Source organism: Lipotes vexillifer, unplaced genomic scaffold (genome assembly GCF_000442215.2).
Source record: "Lipotes vexillifer unplaced genomic scaffold, Lipotes_vexillifer_v1.1 scaffold352, whole genome shotgun sequence".
NCBI classification, from domain to species: Eukaryota; Metazoa; Chordata; class Mammalia; order Artiodactyla; family Lipotidae; genus Lipotes; species Lipotes vexillifer.
The window spans coordinates 513,932-537,735 of NW_006776684.1; the positions used below are offsets into that span (position 1 = coordinate 513,932).

Sequence of the window (23,804 nt, forward strand, 5' to 3'; positions counted from 1 at the left end):
TAGGGAAAGCTCTTCCTAGAATAGGTTTTATAGACATTTAGCCCTAACTCTTGAGACCTGGGTGAGACTCAGAGATGATTTTCCTTTTATAAGTAGGGAAACAGATATACTGTCAGAGAGTCCCTTGGCTCAAGTTTACTCCGCCTTTTGGCAATAAATTTGGTAACTGCTCCTCAGCCTTAGAGAATTTAGCTTACACTGTCAATTGTGTGGGTTCAGCCAACCATTGTGCCTGGAGCCCTGTCGCAGGCTAATAAGGGTAACAGGATAGATACGTAGTCAGTAAAAATTGAACCAAAGGGCGAGCCCCATGTCAAACAGCTGCACAGAGCCACTGCAGTGCCTCACTTATCCAGAGAGCCAGCAGCCTCACCAATTTAGGATCCAGCTGAGAATAAGAAGGAAGCAAATGAGACCTGGAGCCAAACCCTTTCTCAGAGCCTCAAACTTTTATTTTAGAAACAGTTATAACAAACTTAACTATGTTTTTTCTAGCCCTTAGCAAATAGAAGTTGCGAAGTTGAGCTGAAATAGGGGCTGCTAGAAGCAAGGATACCAACAGTAGGATAAAAACCTGGTTGTGAGAAAGTAGGCAGAAAACGTGGAAAAAGCAGAGCTGCAAAAACAAAAAAAAGGCAATTCAAGGCCATTTAGTGCTACTGCCAACAGAGAGGCCAAGCACTTCGGTGTCCCCGAGGGCATGATTGCTTTTAAAAAGAGTTCACAATTAAGATTGAGTCATTGACTAAATTATCTTTCAGGTGCTATTCAAGGGAAAGAAGAGATGTATATAATACATTAATAAATATCAAAAACAAAACCAATAAATATCTATCCAAAACTGAAATAAAGACTTGGAGCTACAAGGGATCGATTTCAGCGATTGAAAATCCACTTATCTGGGGAGGCTTCCTCAGGAAATCCTAGGAATTTGAAAGATGTGTTGAATGTTTTTTTATTGAGGCACAGTTGATTTATAATATTTTATTAGTTTCAGCATACAACATAGTGATTCAAAAATTTTATACATTATACTTAATTTATTATTATAAAATATTGGCTATTTCCCTGTGCTGTACAATATATCCTTGTAGCTTGATTATTTTATACATAGTAGTTTGTACCTCTTAGTCCTCTACCCCTCTCTTGTCCCTCCCACCTTCCTTCTCCCCACTGGTAACCACTAGCTTGTTCTCTTTGTCTGTGAGTCTGTTTCTGTTTTGTTATATTCATTCATTTGTTTTATTTTTTAGATTCTAAATATAAACGATAACATGCAGTATTCATCTCCCTCTGTCTGACTCATTTCACTAAGCGTAATACCCTCCAGGCCCATCCATGTTGCTGCAAATGGCAAAATTTCATTCTTTTTTATGGCTAATATTCCATTGTATACATACACCACATCTTCTTTATCCGTTCATCTGTTGATGGACATTTAGGTTGCTTCCATATCATGGCAATTGTAAATAATGCTGCTATGAACATTGGGGAATTTGAATGAACATTGGAGAATTTTTGAATTAGTGTTTTCATTTTCTTTGGATATATACCTAGTGATGGAATTGCTGGATCATATGGTAGTTCTATTTTTAGTTTTTGGAGGAATCTCCATACTGTTTTCCACAGTGGCTGCACCAATTTACATTCCCACCAACAGCATACAAGGGTTCCCTTTTCTCTACATCCTCACCAAAATTTGTTATTTATGGTCTTTTTGATGATAGCCATTCTGACAGGCATGAGGTGATATCTCATCGTGGTTTTGATTTGCATTTCTCTAATGATTAGCAATGTCAAGCATCCTTTTCATGTGCCTGTTGGCCGTCTGTACGTCTTCTTTGGAAAAATGTCTATTCAGTTCTTCTTCCCAGGTTTTAATTGAGTTGCGTGATTTTTTTTTATATTGAGTTGTATGAGCTGTTTATATATTTTGGATATTGACCCCTTATCGGTCATATCATTTGCAAATATCTTCACCCATAGGAGAAGATATTCTCAGTAGGCTGTCTTTTTGTTTTGTCGATGGTTTTGTTTGCTGCACAAAAGCTTTTTAAGTTTAATTAGGTCTTGTTTATTTAATTTAATTTAATTTTTTTAAATTTTATTTTGCCTTATGAGACAGATCCATCCAAAAAATATTGCTACAATTTATGTTAAAGAGTGTTTTTCCTATGTTTTCTTCTAGGAGTTTTATGGTTTCTGGGCTTACATTTAGGTCTTTAATCCATTTTGAATTTATTTTCGTATATGGTGTGAAAAAAATGTTCTAATTTCATTCTTTTACACGTGGCTGCCCAGCTTTTCCAGTACCACTTATTGAAGAGACTGCCTTTTCCCCATTGTATATTCGTGCCTCTTTTTTGTGAATTAATTGACCATAAGTGTGTGCATTTATTTCTGGGTTCTATATTCAGTTCCATTGATCTATGTGTCTGTTTTTGTACCATTACCATACTGTTGTGATTACTGTACCTTTGTAGTATAGCCTGAAGTCAGGGAGCATGATACCTTCAGCTCTGTTCTTTCTCTCAAGATTGTTTTGGCTATTCAGGTCTTTCGTGTTTCCGTACAAATTTCCATACAACAAATAATTTTACTTCTTCTAGTCCTGTGAATAATGCCATTGGTATTTTGATAGTGATTGCATTGAGTCTAGAGATTGCCTTGGTCATTTTAACAATATTAATTCTTCTAACCCATGAACATGGTGTGTCTTTCCATCTGTTTGTGTCATCTTCAGTTTCTTTCATCAGTTCTGAGTACATGTCTTTTACCTCCTTAGTTAGATTTATTCCGAGGTATTTTATTCTTTTTGATGTGATTTTAAATGGGACTGTTTTAATTTCTCCTTCTGATAGTTCATTGTTAGTGTATAGAAATGCAACAGATTTCTGTATATTAATTTTGTATCCTGAAACTTTACTGAATTCATGGATGAGCTCTAGTAGTTTCTTGGTAGTGTGTTTAGGATTTTCTATGTATAGTATAATGTCATGTGCAAACAGGGACGACAGTTTTCCTTCTTCTTTTCTGATTTGGATATAGCTCTTATTTCTTCTTGTCTAGTAGCTGTGGCTAGGACTTCCCATACTATGTTGCATAAAAGTGGGCATCCTTGTCTCGTTCCTAATCTTAGAGGAAATGCCTTCAGTTTTTCACCATTGAGTATGATGTTAGCTGTAGACTTGTTATATATGGCATTTATTATGTTGAGGTATGTTCCCTCTATATTCACTTTGTGGAGAGTCTTTGTAAAAGGATGTTGTTGACTTTTGTCAAAAGCTTTGTCTGCATCTATTGAGATGATCATATAATTTTTTATTCTTTAATTTTTTAATGTGGTATATCACACAGATTGATTGGTAAATACTGAACCATCCTTGCAGCCCTGGAATAAATCCCACTTGATCACGGTACATGATATTTTTAATGTATTGTTGGATTCGGTTTGCTAATATTTTGTTGAGGATTCTTGCATCTATGTTCATCAGTAATGCTGGCCTGTAATCTTCTTTATTTGTGATATCTTTGTCAAGTACTCTTTAAGGGAAAGTAGAGATGTATAAAATACAAGATCTCTATTCAAAAATGAAACCAATAAGTATCTATCCAAAACTGAAATAAAGGGTTTGGAGATGTAAGAAATATATTTCAGTGACTGAAAATCCACTTATTTGGGAAGCTTCCTCAGAAAATCCTAGAAATTTGAAAGAAGTGTTGAATTTTAAATCAGATAACTTGAGTTCAAATCAGAGCTTTCCTGCTAGCCAGCCATGTACCTTGGATACATCATTTACCTTTCATGAACCTTGTTTTCCTCAACAGTAAAACAGGAATAGCATCACTTGCCTTTTCAATCTCATGGGAATATTCTGGAAATAGAACAAACTGATATGTTTGAAAGTACTTTGTAAGCTGTAGAACATCATGGAAAGGTATAAGTGAGGTCTGTAGGCCACAGACCTACAGGTGTTGCCTGCTGGTAGACAATGACTCAAGATGCGGCAGAAGAAGGAGATGGATTCCCAGTTATTGCTAAAAAAAATACACACACACACACACACACAAAACACACGCACACACAGAATACACATATCTGCATATATGTGTGTTTATTTAGAAAATGTGCCCCTAAACCTCTCAAGACTTCCCTTTCACCAGGTAAAGGAGGGAACTGTAAGTAACTTGAATACCTCATAAACTAAGAACTTGCATACAGACTAATGAAATTTTGAGTGCTTACTATTTTTAATATTAACTTTAAATTAAGATTAATCTTAATTTTTTCTAATTTAAAATGAATAATTACCTTTAAAAATTTGAACACTGCAGAAATATTTGACTTAGAAAGTGAATACCTTCTGAAACCCCAAATACCCTCCACTCCATCTCTTATTAGCAGTTGGATTATGTTCTTTCAGAATTTTTTCTGTGTTAGCTCTTTTAGTCCTGCAGGCATTCAACAGAGAATTCCTGAAATAGTCCTTTGTTATAAAGGATAAACCTTTAGGGGTGGAAATACATTTTCTATCCTAAAAACTTGCCATTCTGTCTCTTCTCCGTTCTTAGTGTTTTGGCCTTAGGCATGTCCTCATCAGTTCTTTACCTAGACTATTGCAATAAACAGTTTTTTTAACTAGCTGTCCCACTTACAGTTGTCCTCTCTTCAAATCCATATTCCACACAGCTGTTAACATAATCAAACTAAACAAAACTCTCGCGTGTCCCTGCCCTTTACCTGAGTTACACTTTGCCCCCGAGTCCAGCCTCGACTCCTTTGCGTGACCCACAGGACCTCTGTCGTCAGGCCCTGGCTGTTTGCCCAGGCCTCTCCCACCCCACGCTGCTGCAACGCTGAATAGCTTGTCGCTCCTGAACATGAAGCCCTGTTTCACCATCTGTGACTGTGTACAAGCTGCTCCCATTTCCTGGCATGCCCTGCTTTATCTTCTCCTGGTGAAACTGTCTTTGTCCTTCAGGGCTCCTCAGAGGCTTCACTTCTCTTCCGTGGAGACTTCCTACCTCATTCCCCTTTCTCTAGCTATCCTCTGCCCTGACAAAGCAAATCACAACCTTTCCATGTGACCACTGTACCGCCTTCCCACTGCTGTAAGTACTGCACTCCAGGTAATTGCTCTTTTACTTGCTGTCTCCTAATTAATCTGGAAGGTCCTATTCACCTTTGTGTCCCAGTTCCTCTTGGTATACAATGAGTGTATACCAAATATTTATTGAGCTAAACTGGGAAGGGGACCTTTATGGGGAAGGAAAACCTCTGTTTAAAGCATGCCACATGGAGGACTGTCTACTCCAACTGCTGTTGGAGCAGACCTGGTGTCAGAGGGCCACAGAGGTGCCTCGTTTTATTTGGGGTACCAGAAGAATACAAGAGATAAGGGCCTCAGCCTTACTTAGAAGACTGTTCTCAAATATAAATGTTACCAGGGAAAAGCCTTTTACGTGCATTTATAGCCAACACTCAGGCTTTCAGAGACAGGCTTCCAGGTCACAGGCAGTTCCCCAGGGGATGCCAAAGAGAATCTCATTCAGACTTGTTGAAAGTTTGCTTTCAGTAACTATGTCAGCCTCACATCCATGTAAAAGTCCCAGGCTACACTTGTGGATGGAAATGTTTACACCAACCGTGTACCACACATGGAAATAGCATGGCACGTGGGGAGGCGGAGGTCAACAAGCTCATTTTTACGTGGGAAATTCTGGGTGGCAACCCAGTGGGGCCGCCTTACAGAGTCGTATAGGGAAAAGAGAGCCTGGAGGCCAAAGACCCAAATAGAAAGTCAGGCTCTGCTTTTCCTGGCTGTGTGATGGACATATTAATTCCTCCCACTCTTGGTTCCTACATCTGTAAAAATGGTTGGATAAGATTTTTTTCCCTCATTGAATCATCATGAAGAATAAATGATGATACTTTTGAAAATGCTTTTTAATTTCTAAAATGCTTTAAAAATATTCCTTTTTCTCTTTCTCGAACTGATGCTCTTGGAGCTAATCTGTGTAGCGCTTCATAGTCACAAGTTGGTGTGTATGCATGCATGTGTGTGCATGTGTGTGCCTGTGTGTCCGGGACGAGCAAGGCATCTGTCCTTCCTTTCATTAGTCTCCTTTGGGCCCCAGAGTAAAATGTACACTGGCGTGAGGATTTCATGGCATGGCTGAGCCTTGTCTTTCCCCTCTCTACCTCTCTTCCTCATGATGAGGGAGGAAAAAAGCAAATATCAACCCCCTGGAGTTACTTCGTCCATGTGAGAGTCAAGGGAATACAGAATGCTCGTTCTCAAACTAAGTGTATTAGGTTACACATCAAGTAGATGTGTGCTTTATCTGTGTCTAAACCTTACCCTGTGTAGTAATGGAGAGCTCTGAATCGGGACTGAGATTAAATCTTATTAGAGCAATGGGATTAGGGTTACTACTGAGTTACTTGAGGAGCTAGAATAGGCAACAACATCAGAGTCATAGAAATAGAAGATAGAGCCATGCTGCAGTGCAGTGGAATGGACCAAATACTGGGTGGAGAGTTAGGAGACTGGTCCTTAGGGGCCCTGCCTTAGTCTCCAGGCCTGGCTTGGCTGCAGCTCTAGCTGTGTTGCCCTGAGCAGGTGATTTCTCCTCTCTGGACATCAGGAGTCACAGCTGTAAAATGAGCCATTTGAACCAGGTGATATCTACATTTCCTTCCAGTTCTGATGGGGAAGGAAGGGAATCAACACTTGTTGAATGTCTTCCATGCACCCGACACAATCCGCGCTAAGCTACCTTGAAGAGTCTATGATTCTATCACACATGGTATTCAGGTTTATGTAGAAGAACTATGGAATCAAGTAGACGTGGATTGACATCCCAGATCTATTATTTACCAGCAGTGTAACTTTCAGCCAGTTTCTTAACTTTTCCAAGCCTCAGTCTTTTCATCTGCAAAATGGGTCTAGTGACACAATAAACAAACTTGTAGACTCACAAGTCAACGCCCACTCTCTCTTCTATACATTCCAAATTTCTTAAGTCGATTCCATCTCATCTATTTTCCTCCTTTTGTGGAGGCATAATCTAGGCCTAGATGGATGAGTGAAGTAAACAAATATTAGATCATGCAGGTTTTTAGAGGCAGGGGCAGAGCCCGAAGTCAGGGCTCCTGGTTGATTCTGAGCCTTGTACTTGTTTCCTGGATGTCTTTTTTTTTTTTTTTTTTTTCCATCCCCTGCTCTAAAAAGGATTACAGTCTTTCCATGATAGGCAACCCAATGTATGCAAAAGAACCCAGTGTGATGACAGCCAGCATTCACACACAAGATGATTCCCAGGAAGAGCCACTGGCAAACAGTTCTCAGAGTTTGATTCTGAGACCGTGCTCAGCATTTCTTACCCCACCCCACCTCCTGCCATTCCACTTCTTGGGGGGCAGAACAGCCATCTATGTGGGCGAATCAACAGTTCTGTGTGGTGCTCCTTCCCAGCCAAAGAACCAGAGAAGGTAGCTCTGTGCTCTTGTCCAACAGGTAGGCAACCAGGAAAACCAGAAGACTCTGACTCAAGACGGATCAGGGTTGGGAATTCCCTGGCTGTCCAGTGGTTAGGACTCGGTGCTTTCACAGCTGGGGCCCGGGGTTCAATCCCTGGTCAGGGAAGTAAGATCCTGCAAGCTGCGCGATGTGGCCGAAAAAAAAGATCTGGGTCAAAAAAGAGAGCTTGCATCAATCCAGCTCCTCACTGGAAGCAGACGCTGCAGGCATCTCCCGAGGGCTGGGAAGTGGTACAGTGGTTAAAGTTGTTCAAGTCCTGGGCACCAAAAATATCTGGGAGGATGTGTCCTCAAAGAGAGCACAGCTCCTTCCTAGAGTTTTAAAACTTGAATGCACGGACCTATATGCCAGAGGGAGAAGAAAACTTTTATGGGCTTAAAATGATGGGGTTTTTTCAGATATGTGTCAGCACTAGCAGTGCTGTGCCCTAAGAACTGAAGCCAAAGCATTAAATAACATGACTGATAAGCTTTTTGCCTTTCCAGAGGAGGTACAAGCAGGAAAAACAAGGATGCCTCTTTGGAAAGATTCTTTTCGGGAGGGAACGACTCTAAGTGGCTCCAGCCTCCTAAGAAACTGTATGTTTATTAAAGGGCCCCACGTCTCCTCACTTCCATCACTCTTTTGTCTAGAAGTTCGATGCTTTCCAGGAGAAGATCCCAATGTGCATGGGCAAAGGTGTGCCTAGGCTGGTCTGTCGTAGGTCTGACTAGAGACCAGGGACTGGATGAGGCCATCTCCCCAGGTAATTCAGGGTAGCATCCAAAGAGGCAGGAGCCTTGGACTCATAGGGAACAGCCGGGAGCCATGGAGAAAGGAGAGTCCCCCAAGCAAAAATACAGCCAGCATCTCTTAGGGGACTCTCAGCCTTGTTCATCTGAGATAAGTTACCTGCCTGCCCTACCCTACCGCTTGGAATATATTTTTAGGATCTTTTCATGAGCAAAACGTTTGTCAACCCTTTTATAGATCAGTTACGAAACAGAAACTCTTCCTCACTGCTAGGGAGATGTATAGATGGGGGGAAGAAAGAAAAAAAAATCTTGCCTGTAATCGAAGGCAGGTTGGGAGATGTTCACGCTTTGAAATTCTCCTTCTTGTGAAATGTTTATGAAACACTTTCCACAAACGAGTTATGCAACTGGCACTACAGCTTTGATCATTTTCATCGCCAGTGATATAGTCATTAATGTTGAGTTGTTTTCCCCCCAAGAGACTGTCATGTGAAATGTCCCGGGGAGGGGGCTAAGGCTAAGTACTCCAGCCCCGTTGCGTGACCCCAAACAGATGGTTAATAAGGAGGTCCAAGTGTAGATCTGGGCCAGAACATCACCTGTGGTCTGTTCTCTCTCCCATCCCTGAGATGTTTGTAGTCTTGTTTTGTAGATAGACTGCCTGGGGAGGGTCAGAGGACCATTCTCTTGTAACGTTTAGCCAGTGTCTTGTCGTGTAACTTTACACGCATCTCTGAAGCACTCCTGGTCTCTGTGAGATGGGAAGATAAACACTCATCCCCACACTTCCTGGCTGGGCGGTGAAGCCAAGTAAGGAATGTATGAAGGGTTTCCAGTTCCTCAGAAGGGGCTCTCTCTTCCCAGAATGAGGCTATTTCTTTCTAAAGCAGGTGATGTCAGGGAGTTCGCTGGGATTAGAAAAGATAATCACCCATGATACTTTTCTACCTCCCTGGTCACTGCCCAAGACTCAGTGTGACACCTTTGCACAGCTCAGTGGCTGGAGAAGATCCTGAACTAACAAGCCATGTCTAACACATGGACGGGATGACCGATGGCTGTGACCAGGCAGAGGCCTCTGTGGTGGCCCACGTCCCCAGGGATTAGTCCATCCCAAACAGGGCCTGGAGAAATATTTCACTTGCGTGAGATGAAGCTCCAAAGGGACCCTGGAGACGATCTTCACGGTTCCAGACAGGCTGTGGGTTTGGTTGGGTTTTCACAAGTACGGGGGAAATTGGGTCTTCATCCAATTTGCCTCCGGTTCTCACATTAGAAGTCAATGGGATCCAACAGAAGTCTGTCTCATTTTCCCGATCCACAGCCAACACCCAGTTGCCTGGAAAGGCTCCAATCTTTTGCATTCGACAGCTGTGAAAGGGCTCTTTGGATTTGGAAGGGACTTTATTTCTTGATTTCTGATTGTCTTAGCTATAGCCCCTGAGCCCTCAGAGAATCGTCGGAGAAGTGTGCCGGGGTCGGGAGGGCAGACGGAGTTGCTGCTGTATATCCTCCTCCTAGGACAGCTCTGCTCTTTCTGAGACCCACCGACCAAAGTGGAGATTTTAGAATTTGTCACAGGAAAAGTAGTCTGCTTTACTGTCTTTCAAATTGGTTTGTTTAGGATTGTCTCCTTTGGGGTTTACCGTCAGCAGCTCACACACAAGGGGTAATGAATTATGAAAAATGAAAGAGTCAGAGGTCAATAAAGCAAGAACTGAGAAGAGGAACACACAGAGTTGTCAAAACGCCCCAGGCTAACACCCAGAGGGGTTTATTTTTGCTATCAGACACTTCATTTTCAGAAGTGGGAGGTCGGCAGTGCCCCTAAAAGAGTTTGGAGGGCAATTGATCCAGGAAGCAGATGAAAGAGTGAGTTTTCTTTTATGATGGCGCTGGTTTCTGAAATTAAGTGTTGCAGGAAGACCTGGCACTGATTCTAACAGATAGCACCCAGGTTGGAGGCAAAGCACATGTTTTCAAGCTGTGTCATAGCTGTACCCCCTTATCTCCCCGTTGCGCATAATGAGTCTATAAAGGAACCCTGCCACTTGCCTCTGAGCTGGAGCCGCGCCAAGCTGCCTGCGGTGGTTCCACCAGTGTGCTTTGAGCTCCAATTTTCCATGTTCTCCCTCCGTCCCCCTCCATCCTGCCTCACCTATCCCCACTTGGGATGAGGGCCGTCCAGGAGAAGGAGGGGGCTGCAGAAGGGAGATGTGGGGAAGGGAGGATTCGCTTAAGTAAAATCTCCCCTCTGAGCAAAGCTTAAGATTGGTGGTGGTTTGAAATAAGTAGTTTACCATCTATTTTGAGCTTTTTAAAACCTGCTAACAAATGTTTCCCTGGAATCTAGGATGTGAAAACTCTAATTTCTGGGGGAAGAACTAGGACAGCAAGCTTCTTAGATGGAGATGCCAAGTGTGGGTGGGGAGAGCTGAAGGGCACTGGGGGTAGGGATGGCAGCTGTCCTGGAGATCACTCCTGGGGGGCAATGCCTTTGGAGTTTTCCTGATGTCTAACTCTCTGCCCCCATTGTGTTACTTCCTGACACTCTCCCTTCCTCTTCTTTGCTTCCAAGGCTCCAGAATAGCCTCCTTAGGTGAGAGAAGAGAGGAGTGATTTGTAAAGACTGTCCCTAAAAGAAGCATCCTCTTACCAATTTGGGTGCAACTAGGACTTCCTAGTGCTGTTTAGATCTGCTTTATCTAGGAACACGACAGCAGCGTGGACTAGCCAGATTCTGCCAAATACACCACGGAATTGGAATTTTATAATTCCATTCTAGGACTGAAAGAAGAATGATGTAGAATCATACAACAGATGGGGAAACCAAGTCTCATAGATATGAAATGATTGCTCAAGGTTATATCGTCAGTTAGAGTCAGAGTTAGGACTGGAAACAAGTTCTAGCTCCCTGTTTGATGTCTTCCTCGCTGTATCCCACTGAAGGATGGAGAGGTGGATTCTGATTATGTCTTTTATTCAGTTAGCACGCATTCAGTTCCCACTATGTACAAGGCACCATATTTAGGACGTGAGCTCCCTCCTCAGTCTCTGTCACTCAACAAGATCTTCCTAACTCTCCAACCAAAGGGAACTCTTGGTTGAGTAATCCAAAGCACCATTCTTCCACCGCGAGTAAACACAAGTAGAGCTGTTAGTCTGAACCTTTACCTTGGGTTAAACTAATACAGAAAAGATTGCAGGATGTCAGTGATATTCCCTTTATAGACCATGAAAATGGTTTAAGCCAGGGTCGCTATGGCCAAGAGGTTCCATCAGAGGGTCCCCCAATGTCTTTTATAAGGTATGGTCTAGATCCCAAGCTCCCTGCCATATTATATGAATCCAAAGTCACTTGCATACTCCCTACCCAACGCCCCCATCCCCACAATGGACTTCCTGAAACGCTGCAAGAGGGTACAGTAAGTCCCCTACATACGAATGAGTTCCATTCTGAGAGCGTATTCGTAAGTCCAATTTGTTCACAAGTCCAACAAAGAGAGCCTAGGTGCCCAACTAACACAATCGGCTATATAGTACTGTACTGTAATAGGTTTATAACACTTTTCACACAAATAATACGTAACAAACAAACACAAAAAATAAAGAAAACATTTTTAATCTTACAGTACAGTACCTTGAAAAGTACAGTAGTACAGTACAACTGCTGGCATCCAGGGGCTGGCATCGAGTGAACAGGCAAGAAGAGTTACTGACTGGAGGAGGGAGAGGAGGTGGGAGATGGTAGAGCTGACGGATCGTCAGCAATAAGAGACAGAGGGCAAGCTGCAATTTCACTCACACCTGACGTTGATGGCACAGGTTCTGGTTCCTCGCTGGAACCAGATGCATGTTCGCATCTCTGAAAGTTTGCAGCTTGAAGGTTCGTGTGTAGGGGACTTACTGTAGTTGTTCTCAGGGTGGGAGGAGGGGTGGGCACAAGTAGTGCTTCCTGCCCTGCCCTTGGACACCTGGAAAGCCCACAGGTGGGTGGTTGGTGCTGCCACCGAAGGGTGGTGGAGGCTGGAGAGAGTTTGCACACCACCACAGTCCCCTCAGGCAGCAACTACAGCAGTGATTGTGAAGGAGACATGTCCCCGCCTGTAGGGAGACAGGCAAGGACTGTCACCTAAGCCACATGGGTGAAGAGGCCAGCTGCAAAGGCAGCTCAGCACGCAGAGGGAAGACAAGTGTGGAAAACAAGGGGGGACGGAGGGGAAACTGGTTCCCAGACTTTGGGATTTCGTGGGCCAGGAAAATAAAAAAAACATAATGTAAAGGAGATTGGTAAAGGGTTGCCAATTTTTTTTTTTTTTAAGTTGTGAAAGTGGGGAGTTTTAAAAATACCATTTAGGATCACCATCATTTCCTAAAAGAAATTCTAACACACCAAGAAAAAAGAACATCACCTCGGAATCTAAAAGAAATGTCTAAAGTCACTACAAAAATTCCTCGTTTTTTGGAGTTTCAGTGAGGAAGAGCATATATTGCACTATGTACCAGCACATGCCCCCGAATGGTGTTCGGGAACGATCAGTCCAGGTGGATTCCCCATCTCGAGGATGGTTACTCCAGAGAGACTCTCACCTCTGTCCCTTACCAGCTGCCCCGGCCTGAAGGGCTCACGCCGGCAGGAAAATCAAGCTGCAGCCCAGTAGACGCTGAGCTAATTCTTTGACTCTCCAGGCTTGTCACTTACCTCCTGCCTCGGTCTTCTCTAAGTTTCCACTTCTGTCTGCCTGGGGAGGCCCAGAACTGATGCTCTCCCCCTGCCTCCACTTACAGATTAAAACCGAGGACCTCAGTGACTCTCTGCAGCAGACCCTCTCTCATCGGCCATGCCACCTGAGTCAAGGACCTGCCATGATGCCTGGAAACCAAATGTCTGGGGTAAATGGCAGCCCGAGTTGGGAAGCCCCGATGTTCTCAGAGGGCCAGTGAGTTTAAGTCAAGCCGCCTGCAAAACGCTTCACCTCAAGATCTGGCTCTCAGTGAATGCAGATTGGGCTAAAAAAATGCCCTGCAGGGAAACTTGGAGGCCTGCAGTGGGAGGGGGGCTGGGTTACAGAACAATCCTCTGAAAGGTGAAGGCTGGCTAGTTATGGGAAGAAGGAGGTCTCCACCTCTGGGAAAAACAAGGAGTCAATCTTGCCAAAACAGTGGAGCTAAGCCCTACAATGGGGCTGGGGTCTGCCAGCCATATTCAGGGGAGCCCCACGATGACAGCTACTGCTGTGGTTACAGAGCATCTCCGTCCCCAGTAAGCCCATTCTCCTCCCGCAAGGTTTTGTCATACTAGAAGGACTTAAGAGGCATCTGAAATAGTAACGACAAATGTCTGAGAAGGCGGGTGTCCACGCGGCAAGCCCCCCCTTTTTTTTTTTTTTTTTTTTGCGGTACGCGGATGTCTCACTGCTGTGGCCTCTCCCGTTGTGGAGCACAGGCTCCGGACGCGCAGGCTCAGCGGCCATGGCTCACGGGCCCAGTCGCTCCGCGGCGTGTGGGATCCTCTCGGACCGGGGCACGAACCCGCGTCTCCTGCATCGGCAGGCGGACTCTCAACCACTGCGCCACCAGGGGAGCCCCCAAGCCCCTTTCTTGATCTGGATTCCCAGGGGAGGAAAGAGCCGACCCTTCCCTGGAAATATTTAAGACTAGAACGTGCATTTATTCCTTCACTTCTTTATTCAGCAAGGGTTTACCAAGTCTTTCCTTTGCGGAAAGACCTAAGCTCAGTCCTGTGGGGTCACAGAACCCTGGGCGTCTAGGTCACAGAGGACTCCCAGATCCCCCAGGTATTGGGAAGTAGAATTTCCCTTTGGGGGGCTATTGGGAGGGACCCAGGGGAAATGGACTTTCTGTTTAATCAGAGTGGTTTTATTAAGAACGAATAACGTGCCTCTTCCTCCAGGAAAGGTTCAGGACCAGGAAATGGCCAAGACAAAAGCGGCTTTTAGCATATCAAGTGGCGTGAGATTTTTTTTAAAAAAAATTAGAAAATTGGGATTGCCTGTCATCTCTAGGATAAACCTCTGAGAGATGGGTAATACCCACAGTCTGTGCCCTCAGGGCATTACCAGTCTAGCTGGGAGACCTTGTGGGATACACACAAAAGTTATATAACAAGGCAAGGTTTAAGCAAGGCACAGCTTGGCTGAGTGCAGGAGGTGTAGCAGCACCATCATTAATGGGGTAGCTGCTATGTGTCAGACACAGGGATACAGAGGCATTGGGCAAGGTCCCTATGGAGACCCACAGGACAGATGGGCGGCGGGCAGATGGAGCCCAACTTGCAGCTTGTAAATTCTGTGATGCCTGTATCTCCCTGCACAGGACATGGCTTCCCTCCACCCGCTCCAGCAGCTTGTGCTGGTTCCCGGACACCTACAGTCTGTCTCCCAGTTCCTGCTATCTCAGACCCAGCCTGGGCAGCAAGGTGAGAAACCCTGGGGGCTTCTACATAGATGAGTGTGCTAAGGATCTGCTTCTGCCTGCTGGGACCCAAGTGTGGGGCGTGGCTGACTGGCTCACCCTCTAGTATTAAGAGCGGCTTGTCCACCTCAGGGCCCGAGGAAGCGACCTGGTGTGGCCCTCCAGGTTGAGTCTCCTTTTCTGCTTCCCCTTCCCATCGTCCTCAATTTCATGGCCAGTTGAGACCGAAGGCGCAAGGGTGGCAGGAGCTGGGGCAGAACAAGGAAGGAGGAACTCCTTGGGAATCGCAGTCCAGATAAGTCCCGGATCCTTGGAAATCTCCCCCGGTTGTGGACGCAGACTCAGACTTCCACCCTTGGGAAGCTGGAATTCCATTTGGGTAGAGCAGCAGTGCCACCCACAGGCTGTGGAGAGCGTTTTCAGGTTTTCTTTGGCAGGGAAGTTACTCACGGGCAACTTCTTGGCCAAGAACAAACAGGTTAGAATATTCACAATAATAGCTAACATTTCTTGAGCATGATATGCCAGGAGCTCTGCGGAGTGATTTTCCTGACATCTTTCAAAATAACCTCGTGCGGTAGGTAGTCATATTATGTCACCGGTGACCTACTAGAAAGTTGCATAAAAGTCTGTCGGAAACCCATGTTCTCGGCATTGCACTGTACTGCCTCTCTCTCTCCCATCTCTACCAGCTAGGGCTGAAAGCGATGAAATATAAGCTTCCCTCCATTGTACAAATCCCAAGGAGAGGCTTTGGAAATCCAGAACCCAAAGAAAATGTAACTCTGCCTTCTGTCCTTAGCACCTGCCCAAGTTATAGTTATCCTTAGTTACCAAGTCATCTCAGAGTGTTATTATGATGATGAATGAGAACATATGTGAACCTGTGAGTATTTATGTTAGCTAAACAGTACATATGATACTCCTGGAATAGGAAAGGGGAGGTAACAGTTCATTCTGTTTCTTTTTGAAAGGCGGTGTTGTGAAACTGGCTCAGGCATATAACCAATGAGGTCAGTGTATGACACAGGGGGAAAGAAACAGTTTAGTATTTGGAATCAGAAAAACTCATTGGTTAAAAAAAAGTCCCTTGCTAGCTGTGTCTCCTTGAGAAACTTACCTAACCTCTCTGAGGTTCCATTTTCTCCTCCCTAAAACTGGAATCACAGTAAAACTCTGCCTCACAAGGTTATTGAGAGTTATTTGAAATAATGCATATGAGAAGGCTTTGTACATTTCAAAAGGCAACATAAGTGTCAGATTACTATTAGCACTCAAGCTTCCGACTCCCAGTACAGGGCTCCTTGCGAGAGCTTTTTTGCCTATGTATTTTAATAATGAAAAATTAAGCCTTGGTTGTTTTAGACTGAGGAGCAAAACGGTCAGCATCAGTAGATCTACACATCAGTGACCCAGAATAGCTTAGGGACAACAGAGAACCCAAAGTTCTGCTGTGTGCTGAGTGCTTGGGGTGACCTGCCTCATTGTGTGCTTCGATAATTTGATGGCCCCATTCCCACAGCGAGAGTGAGAGTTCCTGGCTGTGGCTCTTCTTTGAGGGAGGCCACTGTCATGACCACCATCCAGGCAGAGCCCTTCATGGACAGTTTTCCTGGAGAAAGCGATCCTCAGGCCGTGCAATGAGCAGGTAGAGCCCATACCACCAGGTAGAGTTGCCCCCCGCTATTCCCTTCTCTCTCAGCCTCTCCTCCCAAGTGTTCAATGTCTGGGTCCTGCCAAGAGCCTCTGGCAATTGGCTGCGGCCCTTTGGAGCTGTATGGCACCATTCCCTTGATCCGGCATCTTTGCAGATCAGGCTAGGCCTTTGTAGCCATCCCAGGTGCTTCTGCAGGCAAAAGGGAAACCCTCACCTCCAGCTTGAATTCTTAGTAGTCATCCCCACATCTCCTTCCCCCTTGGGTTTCTCCAGGCCTGGTTCTCAAATCCCAGAGCAGGTTACCTTGACCCTCCTCAGCCTTTGCACCACTCCAGGCAGGCGGGCAGGCAGAAGGACTGGTTTGGGGACTGCTGTTTACATCTGTGTATCCCTGTGTCTGATTCGTCTCCACCTGTGTGTGGCAATCCTGACAGTGCCCATGGGGGCCTCTCCACAAGGCTGGAGGCGGGGTGGATGGACATGATTAGGTAGCGGGGCGGGGACAGTTATCAGGGTTCCAAAGCTGTAGAGCGTGTCTTTTCAGCTGGCCTGGATTTGATTCGTTTGCTCCTTTGTTCCTCCCCTTTCACCCAGGTCTGCAGTCAAATCTTCTCGCCTTTCCACAGCAGCAAAGCTCTCTCCTCCTCCCACAGACGGGGCCTGGCCTGGCTTCCCAGGTAAACACCCACGTTCTTCCTGTCCCAGCTCCTGACAGAGTTAAGCTTCTAGGCTTCCCCCACCCCCTTGACGGTACACTTACCCCTCTGGGGAAGAGGGAATCGCAAGGGATTATCCCAGTCGGCACAGGGGCGAATTCAAGCCACAGCCAGAGGAAATGAGGGGCCCAGTATCACAGGTGGAGCCAGAATTAGAAGCCAGAGATTTCAGCTCCCTGGCTAGCCTGCTCTGTGTGCAGGCATTCCACTCCCGCCCCAGTCAGGCCCTGGCATCACTCCTCTGAGAACCAGGGATCAGCCAACTTTCCAGGGACGCCAAGGTGACCGCCAGCCCTGCCCAGGTGCTCTCAAGCGCCAAGGGGGAGGCCAGAAGCCCAGAGACCTGATGTCCTGAGAACACCAAGCCAGGGCCTCTCATCTCTGGGCCTCTCTTAAGAACTGCTCTTCTAGACTGCTTCCTGGAGGGGACAAAGCACGGGTCAGGAGGGCGGAGGCCTGCGAGAGGGCCCTTTGCAGAGCTGCCGTGGTGCCACACAGCACCTGTTTTCCAGGGAGAAAAAAGGCACCTCTTCCTCTGGCCAGACGCGGCCTCACGCCAGGGAGTATGGCTTGGCGAGGGCAACAGGAGCTACACTGGACCTGCCACCCCTCCCCTTATCTGGGTGACCCGGTGCAGTTAATGCCTGCACTGCTGCATGAGGCGCCTCTGCAGAGATGGACGTGTGGGACAGTTGGGAATGACTGCAGAGACCCTAATGTCCCTTCTCAGAGCTAAGATCCCCATGGATCACTCAGGGCCCTGGCTTTACAGGGCTAGAGTCCAGTGGAGGCCCCTGGAAGGGGGTGGGTGCCCCCTAGTGGCTAATAGAAGTGGGGACACCAAGAGTCCTGAGCTCTTGGACCTTCTCCTGACTTGCTCTCCGAATCGCATCATCACAGACTTAGATCTGGAAGAGATCTGAGAGAGGGTTCAAGATCACCTCTCGTGTCTTATAACACGAGAGCCGGGTGAGACCAGAAGCAGAGAGACTGTTTGGAAGGTTATTAAGATCATCCTGGAGCAGCAGTAAAGGGACTGGCTTTGGGTGGTGGCAATAAGGGTAGAGAGGAGGGGCTGACAGGGGACGTTGGGGAATTTGACTCCGTGCAATTCAGCCGCTGATCGGATGTGAAGGGAGTAGGGGGAAGGTCCAGCAGAGAGCTCAAGACTTGTTTGTGGGACGAAAGAACAAATGAGTTCATGAAAAGGAAGTCTGAGAGAGGACCGAGGCCTTGTCCTGAGGGTCTGGTCCACGCCACCTTCTCTCCCGCAGAACAGGATCAAAGCCTAATGGTTTCAAATCATTCTGTTCTGAAAGACCCTCCCTCGGGAGAAGAGAGTCCTTAACTTCTCTCTGGTCATCACAAGGCTGCCTGTCTGAATGGGAAGCCTGAATATCTTGGAAGAAAGGAGTAAAGTTAACCCCAGTCTCGGAAAAGAGTAAACTGGAAAGGAGATAGAAGAGGGCGGACTTAGGCCATGCCATCCACATCGGTAGCAGCCCCTGCCCCGGACACAAGCCCGTTAGGACCCCAAGCCTGATGGGTTTCTGCTTCTTCTCTGTGGACGGCATGGATTTATTCCTGACCCCAAATGGGCACAACATGGATTCTAGGTATAAGGTCCTGTTCTCCTATGAAAGTAAACTAAAGAAAGAATATCTCCTGACAACCACAAATGAGATCAAGGTGCGCTTAGACAGCACTGGAATACCTTTGATTAAAAAAAACAAAAAAACAAAATACTCTCCGGAAAGAAGATGATTGTTTAGAAAGTAAAATGGCAGTCACAAGAGTTTGGAATTTTTTTTTTTTTTTTAACATCTTTATTGGGGTATAACTGCGTTACAATGGTGTGTTAGTTTCTGCTTTATAACAGAGTGAGTCAGTTATACATATATATATGTTCCCATATCTCTTCCCTCTTTGTCTCCCTCCCTCCCACCCTCCCTATCCCACCCCTCCAGACAGCCACAAAGAACCGAGCCGGTTTCCCTGTGCCATGCGGCTGCTTCCCACTGGCTATCTACCTTACGTCTGTTAGTATATATATGTCCATGTCTCTCTCTCGCCCTAACACACCTCACCCTTCCCCCTCCCCATATCCTCAAGTCTGTTCTCCAGTAGGTCTCTGTCTTTATTTCTGTTTTACCCCTAGGTTCTTCATAACATTTTTTTTTTCTTAAATTCCATATATATGTGTTAGCATACGGTATTTGTCCTTCTCTTTCTGACTTACTTCACTCTGTATGACAGACTCTAGGTCTATCCACCTCATTACAAATAGCTCAATTTCGTTTCTTTTTATGGCTGAGTAATAGTCCATTGTATATATGTGCCACATCTTCTTTATCCATTCATCCGACGACGGGCACTTAGGTTGTTCCCATCTCCGGGCTATTGTAAATAGAGCTGCAATGAACATTTTGGTACATGACTCTTTCTGAATTCTGGTTTCCTCAGGGTATATACCTAGTAGTGGGATTGCTGGGTCATGTGGTAGTTCTATCTGTAGTTTTTTAAGGAACCTCCATACTGCTCTCCACAGTGGCTGAACCAATTCACATTCCCACCAGCAGTGCAAGAGTGTTCCCTTTTCTCCACACCCTCTCCAGCATTTATTGTTTCTAGATTTTTTGATGATGGCCATTCTGACTGGTGTGAGATGATATCTCATTGTAGTTTTGATTTGCATTTCTCTAATGATTAATGATGTTGAGCATTCTTTCATGTGTTTGTTGGCAGTCTGTATATCTTCTTTGGAGAAATGTCTATTTAGGTCTTCTGCCCATTTTTGGATTGGGTTGTTTATTTTTTTGTTATTGAGCTGCATGAGCTGCCTGTAAATTTTAGAGATTAATCCTTTGTCAGTTGATTCATTTGCAAATATTTTCTCCCATTCTGAGGGCTGTCTTTTGGTCTTGTTTATGGTTTCCTTTGCTGTGCAAAAGCTTTGAAGTTTCATTAGGTCCCATTTGTTTATTTTTGTTTTTATCTCCATTACTCTAGGAGATGGGTCAAGAAGGATCTTGCTGTGATTTATGTCATAGAGTGTTCTGCCTATGTTTTCCTCTAAGAGTTTGATAGTTTCTGGCCTTACATTTAGGTCTTTAATCCATTTTGAGCTTATTTTTGTGTATGGTGTTAGGGAGTGATCTAATCTCATACTTTTACATGTACCTATCCAATTTTCCCAGCACCACTTATTGAAGAGGCTGTCCTTTCTCCACTGTATATTCCTGCCACCTTTATCAAAGATAAGGTGACCATATGTGCATGGGTTTATCTCTGGGCTTTCTATCCTATTCCATTGATCTATCTTTCTGTTTTTGTGCCAGTACCATACTGTCTTGATTACTGTAGCTTTGTAGTATAGTCTGAAGTCAGGCAGCCTGATTCCTCCAGCTCCATTTTTTGTTCTCAAGATTGCTTTGGCTATTCGGGGTCTTTTGTGTTTCCATACAAATTGTGAAATTTTTTGTTCTAGTTCTGTGAAAAATGCCAGTGGTAGTTTGATAGGGATTGCATTGAATCTATAGATTGCTTTGGGAAGTAGAGTCATTTTCACAATGTTGATTCTTCCAATCCAAGAACATGGTATATCTCTCCATCTGTTTGTATCATCTTTAATTTCTTTCATCAGTGTCTTATAATTTTCTGCATACAGGTCTTTTGTCTCCTTAGGTAGGTTTATTCCTAGATATTTTATTCTTTTTGTTGCAATGGTAAATGGGAGTGTTTTCTTGATTTCACTTTCAGATTTTTCATCATTAGTATATAGGAATGCCAGAGATTTCTGTGCATTAATTTTGTATCCTGCTACTTTACCAAATTCATTGATTAGCTCTAGTAGTTTTCTGGTAGCATCTTTAGGATTCTCTATGTAGAGTATCATGTCATCTGCAAACAGTGACAGCTTTACTTCTTCTTTTCCGATTTGGATTCCTTTTATTTCCTTTTCTTCTCTGATTGCTGTGGCTAAAACTTCCAAAACTATGTTGAATAAGAGTGGTGAGAGTGGGCAACCTTGTCTTGTTCCTGACCTTAGTGGAAATGCTTTCAGTTTTTCGCCATTGAGGATGATGTTGGCTGTGGGCTTGTCATATACGGCCTTTATTATATTGAGGAAAGTTCCCTCTACACCTACTTTCTGCAGGGTTTTTATCATAAATGGGTGTTGAATTTTGTCAAAAGCTTTCTCTGCATCTATTGAGATGATCATATGGTTTTTCTCCTTCAATTTGTTAATATGGTTAATCACATTGATAGATTTGCGTATATTGAAGAATCCTTGCATTCCTGGAATAAACCCCACTTGATCATGGTGTATGATCCTTTTAATGTGCTGTTGGATTCTGTTTGCTAGTATTTTGTTGAGGATTTTTGCATCTATGTTCATCAGTGATATTGGCCTGTAGTTTTCTTTCTTTGTGACATCCTTGTCTGGTTTTGGTATCAAGGTGATGGTGGCCTCGTAGAATGAGTTTGGGAGTGTTCCTCCCTCTGCTATATTTTGGAAGAGTTTGAGAAGAATAGGTGTTAGCTCTTCTCTAAATGTTTGATAGAATTCGCCTGTGAAGCCATCTGGTCCTGGGCTTTTGTTTGTTGGAAGATTTTTAATCACAGTTTCAATTTCAGTGTTTGTGATTGGTCTGTTCATATTTTCTATTTCTTCCTGATTCAGTCTTGGCAGTTTGTGCATTTCTAAGAATTTGTCCATTTCTTCCAGATTGTCCATTTTATTGGCATAGAGTTGCTTGTAGTAATCCCTCATGATTTTTTGTATTTCTGCAGTGTCAGTTGTTACTTCTCCTTTTTCATTTCTGATTCTATTGATTTGAGTCTTCTCCCTTATTTTCTTGATGAGTCTGGCTAATGGTTTATCAATTTTGTTAATCTTCTCAAAGAACCAGCTTTTAGTTTTATTGATCTTTGCTATTGTTTCCTTCATTTCTTTTTCATTTATTTCTGATCTGATTTTTATGATTTCTTTCCTTCTGCTAACTCTGGGGTTTTTTTGTTCTTCTTTCTCTAATTGCTTGAGGTGCAAGGTTAGGTTGTTTATTCGAGATGTTTCCTGCTTCTTAAGGTGGGCTTGTATTGCTATAAACTTCCCTCTTAGAACTGCTTTTGCTGCATCCCATAGGTTTTGGGTCGTTGTATCTCCATTGTCATTTGTTTCTAGGTATTTTTTAATTTCCTCTTTGATTTCTTCAGTGATCACTTCGTTACTAAGTAGTGTATTGTTTAGCCTCCATGTGTTTGTATTTTTTACTGCTCTTTTCCTATAATTGATATCTAATCTCATGGCGTTGTGGTCGGAAAAGATACTTGATATAATTTCAATTTTCTTAAATTTACCAAGGCTTGATTTGTGACCCAAGATATGATCTATCCTGGAGAATGTTCCATGAGCACTTGAGAAAAATGTGTATTCTGTTGTTTTTGGATGGAGTGTCCTATAAATATCAATTAAGTCCATCCTGTTTAATGTATCATTTAAAGCTTGTGTTTCCTTATTTATTTTCATTTTGGATGATCTGTCCATTGGTGAAAGTGGGGTGTTGAAGTCCCCTACTATGAATGTGTTACTGTCGATTTCCCCTTTTATGGCTGCTAGTTTTTGCCTTATGTATTGAGGTGCTCCTATGTTGGGTGCATAAATATTTACAATTGTTATATCTTCTTCTTGGATCGATCCCTTAATCATTATGTAGTGTCCTTCTTTGTCTCTTCTGATAGTCCTTATTTTAAAGTCTATTTTGTCTGATATGAGAATTGCTACTCCAGCTTTCTTTTGGTTTCCATTTGCATGGAATATCTTTTTCCATCCCCTTACTTTCAGTCTGTATGTGTCTCTAGGTCTGAAGTGGGTCTCTTGTAGACAGCATATATATGGGTCTTGTTTTTGTATCCATTCAGCCAATCTGTGTCTTTTGGTGGGAGCATTTAGTCCATTTACATTTAAGGTAATTATCGATATGTATGTTCCTATTCCCATTTTCTAAATTGTTTTGGGTTCGTTATTATAGGACTTTTCCTTCTCTTGTGTTTTTGTCTAGAGAAGTTCCTTTAGCATTTGTTGTAAAGCTGGTTTGGTGGTGCTGAACTCTCTCAGCTTTTGCTTGTCTGTAAAGGTTTTAATTTCTCCATCAAATCTGAATGAGATCCTTGCTGGGTAGAGTAATCTTGGTTGCAGGTTTTTCTCCTTCATCACTTTCAGTATGTCCTGCCACTCCCTTCTGGCTTGTAGAGTTTCTGCTGAGAGATCAGCTGTTAACCTTATGGGGATTCCCTTGTGTGTTATTTGTTGTTTTTCCCTTGCTGCTTTTAATATGCTTTCTTTGTATTTAGTTTTTGACAGTTTGATTAATATGTGTCTTGGCGTATTTCTCCTTGAATTTATCCTGTATGGGACTCTCTGTGCTTCCTGGACTTGATTAACGATTTCCTTTCCCATATTAGGGAAGTTTTCAACTATAATCTCTTCAAATATTTTCTCAGTCCCTTTCTTTTTCTCTTCTTCTTCTGGAACCCCTATAATTCGAATGTTGGTGCGTTTAATGTTGTCCCAGAGGTCTCTGAGACTGTCCTCAGTTCTTTTCATTCTTTTTTCTTTATTCTGCTCTGCAGTAGTTATTTCCACTATTTTATCTTCCAGGTCACTTATCCGTTCTTCTGCCTCATTTATTCTGCTATTGATCCCATCTAGAGTATT

At 43.9% G+C, this 23,804-nt stretch overlaps 1 protein-coding gene across 3 annotated transcripts in view; it reads left to right on the forward strand.

Moving 5' to 3' along the window:
• The window catches only part of POU2F3 (POU class 2 homeobox 3), an 88,243-nt gene that overhangs the window by 49,732 nt on the left and 14,707 nt on the right, over positions 1–23,804 (forward strand). For 2 of the 3 annotated variants that reach the window (XM_007450608.1, XM_007450606.1), the window contains 3 exons: positions 13,067–13,171; positions 14,615–14,717; positions 16,965–17,047. In XM_007450608.1, the coding sequence (XP_007450670.1) occupies positions 13,145–13,171; positions 14,615–14,717; positions 16,965–17,047 (213 nt within the window). In that variant the 5' untranslated portion in view covers positions 13,067–13,144. Of the gene's footprint in view, positions 1–13,066; positions 13,204–14,614; positions 14,718–16,964; positions 17,048–23,804 lie in introns of all 3 variants that reach the window. The other variant, XM_007450607.1, reaches the window with a different exon arrangement.